The 4,772-nt window shown below is 40.2% G+C and overlaps 1 protein-coding gene across 1 annotated transcript in view; it reads right to left on the bottom strand.

The window, feature by feature from the left end:
• The window catches only part of bcl3 (BCL3 transcription coactivator), a 15,977-nt gene that overhangs the window by 6,556 nt on the left and 4,649 nt on the right, over window positions 1–4,772 (bottom strand). The window contains exon 3 of the mRNA XM_035671629.1: window positions 2,236–2,344. Coding sequence (XP_035527522.1) covers window positions 2,236–2,344 — 109 coding nt within the window. The remainder of the gene's footprint in view (window positions 1–2,235; window positions 2,345–4,772) is intronic.

The raw sequence follows: 4,772 nt of genomic DNA, 5'->3' as shown, positions 1-4,772 counted from the left end.
GGGGGGGGGGGTGTTTGCGGTCATGTGACTTCTCGGAACGACTATACTAAAGCACACACACAGATGTCTCACTCGTGCACACACAGGCACACACACTTACACAAAAAAAATGGCATGCACATAAACGAACTGAAAATGTTTAATATGAAGTGACATGAATCTAAATAAAAAGATGTCAACAGTACAGTGAACATGAGCATTTACAGATACAGCTTTAAAGAAGCTGTTATTGGATTGTTACACATCATCTGCATACTGCATTGTAGCAGTAACACATGCACTTTAGTGGATGTTTTTAATCTAAAGCACATGACCATTAGTGCATGTTTTAGTGTGGGTGGCCCCCAGGGATTGAGTCTCCAAACCCCACTAGTGTTTGAACCACGCACTACACCATGAGCTGTAGCAAGAGCTGAAAAAAGTAGACTATCATAGTGTGTGTTTATGTAGCTGCACTGATAGCATGACCAGTGTGGGAGTATCAAACAGCTGTCTCTACCATCATAGTAGTTTAGGGAGTGGAAGAGAAATCAAGCACCAACACTTCCACTATTGTTCAGCTACGGTACAGATAGTAACACTCTGTCAAAAAAGTTCCATATGCAAAACCACAGAAACTCAGGATTTGTCATCAATATTGGAAAAGCTGTATTTTGTTTTTTTTCTTCGTCTCTGGGAAGTTGACCAGTGCCAGAAAATGTGTTAAGGTCTGTCTGGTAAACTTTATGTTTTGAAAGTTCCCTGGCCTCATTTTGATAAGTCTATTCTTTATGCCTGGTATTCAGTTAAAACCACACAATCTGGTAGGCAAATGACTGTGACGGGACCTGTGCCTGAAAATCTCCCTTCTTAGTTATAACTGCATATGGCATAATACATGTGAGTGTGTGAAAAGAGAGTTGGTGTATGTGTGTCGCGTGCATTTTCATACACAGGATATCACAAAACCTATACTGTCAAGCCTCAGCGATGAGGAAAGACAACAAACGATGATAGCACCAGCGTTATTTCTGGTAAGTGAGCCCGTGGTGTCCTGTGTGGTGTGAGAACTAGAGCTCTGCACAGCTCAGGTGCTTTCTCTGTTGAAGGATGAAAGAAAGCTGGCACAATGCAGAGCAGGAGGTGGAGACAACAGAGGGGAAGAGAATGTGGAAGTGTTGACTTAAGGCCAGTGGTTGGGACAGCCCTGGATTGGGAAACACTCAAAGACAATTCCTTGTGCACATTCCAGTAAAGTACGACTGTAGCTTATCCCTTTTGTTGAGGTTAGTATGCAGGGAGTTAAAGGGAACACAGTCACTTTTTCATGAGAAAGACAAGTGACCTCAGTGAAAGATAATTGGCTCCATAAGTCCATTTATATTACTGTAAAAGACCAGAGTTTCCCTGGACAAAGAGTGCCAGTCAGACTCTTAATATGCAAGAAAAAAAGCAAATGATATTCTGGAATACGGGTGACATGTTTGCAACTTATGTCTTGTAATTTTCTAGCCTGTCCATGTGGTTTTATACATTTTGAGACATGAGTACAGGGTTCAAAAGAGTTCATGGGAGTCACACTATGCTCAGCTTAATCATCTTGGCTCTATCCTCTGAATTTCACAACATGGTAAATCCAACATACAAACTTTAAAAAATCCCTTAGGGCAACCAAGCACTAGAAAACCATAAACGAAACAAACAAATGCTGGAAAACACACTTAGTCCTTCCCAGCATGTGCATGGCTTTGGCTTGTGGCAAGTACAGGTGGAGAAATTAGGAAGGGTGAATTCCACTGCATAACCATCAGCCGCCTTGACTGTAAGAGTATGCGATAACATGGTGCAAGGCAAGGAGGAAACCAAGGCACTTCCTCTTTCATTCTTTTCCATGTTACTGTTATCAGAGGGGTGAGGCAGGGGAATGTGTTTTACATGCTGTGGCTGACAGGCAAAAGTCCCCAATCGCACTTCAATTCTACATCCATCTTTCAACATGTTACACGGACTCACTCACTAATGGTGACACCCCTTCCATATGTGTTAGAAATAGTACTGAAACATTTTTAAAATCGTTCTGTGGACTGGATGGGCACCACATTTGAAAAAGGAACACAAACCTTATCTTGATCAATATATCAAACTATTGATTAAAATTCTGCATTTGTAAAAGTAATGATAACAGCTGTGTGTGCACGCATCTGTAGTTTGATGGATAGAAAGGCAACATGTTTATTTAAAGTGTGGTTGTTTTACCTGACGGAGGTTGTTGTATATATCAAGGCCTCTGCGAGCCCACAGCAGGAGTTGAATCAGTTTGTAGACGATGCCCAACTCCCCCTGCACCACAGCTATATGGAGAGCTCTGTAATGAATACAAAAAAGACATAAAAACACATAAAAGGTTGCAAAAGACAACTCCATTTCAATGGGTATTTAACTGGGCCAAAGGTTTTCTTGACATTGTGACCCACTGACACTCTACATGTTGGAAATAACTTCTTGGCTAGTAGTAGGAAATGCCTCATCATTGCTTATACTGTATGTATAAGTACATACAAAATCTATTTGACGTGCATTAATCTCCACAATGACATGGCATTTTATTTCAACACTATGTGATGATGTGATTATGAGGATGTGCTGCATGACTGTGGCAGTTTTTGTTCAAGATGTTAAACCCAGTGCAGTACAAATCACTTTCACCGCATGGTAGCTATAAAGTCTACAAGGAATTTTTAACTGGTTATGAAATAGTCTCAATTTAATACTGATGCCTCTATATGACCTATAAAGAAACAATACCATCAGCGACAAGATTGGCTATTTCTATGTAGTTATTCTTAAAGCTTGCCCCAGGCTAGCTTTCCCAGTTTCTGGCTATGAGCTATCAAACTACCACTTTAAATAAATATCGTCTATATCACTCATTTGGGATAAAAAATCACACATTTCTTTAATGACCTTTAAACTTAACCTGTGAAGGACTTCGACCTGATCACTTGATTCTAATTGATCCCACTGACTCAGTTGTACCGACGAGCTCCACAGATGTACCAACATGACTCACACTGACCTTATCACACCCTTATCAAGACTTAAGGGGAAACCACTATCTGTGGTCTCTATGCGAAGCGAAAGAACCAACGCAGGCCGAAGTTTAGGAAAAGGAAGAAAAGAAAGAAAATTGCTGTAGAAAACGGTGCAGCAGTTTTCACATTTTTCTTTTTCATTCTGTCAGAAGAAGCAGCTTCCAGTAAGAGTCAGACTGGTTTTATGTCACTTCCTGTTGTCAGTAACAATGGCAGTATTCTTTATCTCGCTTTGTGTGCTGTGAAATCCAGCCATTAAACTGTATGGTTTCTGACAGGGGCTTTCTGTAGGTTCACTCAGTCAGCTTCATCCAATGGATAAGTCATAATCAGATATACAGTATAACCGTGTGACAGGAAATAGGGACGCTTCTTGAGAATTTAAAACTACCCTTGCACAGAATTTGAGGTCAGAAAATACGTTCTAACAAAGACAAAAGCACTTGCAACACTTCCTCTTTGCAATGTGTCCCATTAACAGGGAGTCATTAATAATGATAATTTCCTGCTTGAAAAAAATATAGATTAATGACGTCTCTGAGGTCAACACCAAATGCTTTGACAAATAGTGTTAAGTTCTACCACTACATTTTCCTGGACATTTTATCAAAATTGATGTGTTGTTCAAGGAAAGGTTCTAGGATGTATGTATGCATATATCTATCTGCCTTATCACAGTATCACATTACTCTAATCATATCTTCCAACCACATAAAAAACAAGCAGTTTACATAATCTCTATATTCACAGTGGAAACATTCAAATTATTCTTTCTTTGACAACTTTGGGCAAGTATGAACAGAATAATGCCTGTGGTCTGTTAAACTGAAGGATAAGCTTGTGCCAACCTTCTCTTGGTGGTTGTAGGAAAAAAACTCTCTACTATGTCTGTGTATATAATTAAATGATTTTCAAACCAACTGCCAAAAAAAATAAATGCTAATCATATGCATGCAATATTCTTGCACATGCATGAGCAAGCATGGACATCTCCACAGTTTGAGTAAAAAGGTGCAAGCGCAGGTTGGAACTGCAACTGCAGTAAAGAATCAGATGATTTGCTCCTGACATCAGAGTGAACAGCAGAAAAAAGCAGAACTGTGTTGGAACGGGAGCAAGCTCTGTGGTTCTTTCCTCAGCTGGTCCCTGTTCCTGTAACTGATCTCAGCACAGTGAACAAATCTGTATCAACAAAGATATATTTATCATATTTACTGTACATGCTCCCAGCCTTTAAAAAGCCCCTGCAGTGCCTTAACAATAAGTCCTACAGTGACTGGAGTGAGCAATCAAGCTACGGTATCCATAGTCAAATTTGGTTACAGGCTGTTCAAGTATTTTGTCACTGGGGAACACTGTTTGATGTCCATATTCTCTGATAAACAGAAAGCCAATGGCCCAGTTTTCAGTGTGAACAACTACTGAATCAGAGCCCATCTCTCTAAGCATGAGTTCAACTACTGTATCAAGTTGCCTTCATATCAGACCTAAATGAGTCTCTCTTGTTATACTCTTCAATTTGTATCCATCTCTCTCTTTTTCTCTTAAGATGAAACTGTACTGTTTCTAGTTCCTGGAAGTGGGGCAGACCACAGCCCCAGATAACCCCAAGCATAGCAGCACTGACGCAGACAGGAGTCCCGAGCTTGCCTCATTAACAGACAGTCCCAGTGTATGTAGAGTAGAGAGAGAGAGAGAGAG

This window comes from Morone saxatilis, unplaced genomic scaffold (genome assembly GCF_004916995.1).
Source record: "Morone saxatilis isolate NCDOM2014 unplaced genomic scaffold, NCSU_SB_2.0 Contig24, whole genome shotgun sequence".
NCBI lineage: Eukaryota > Metazoa > Chordata > Actinopteri > Moronidae > Morone > Morone saxatilis.
The sequence above is the reverse complement of the archived record's forward strand: the minus strand, read 5'-3'. Positions and strand labels throughout refer to the sequence as shown.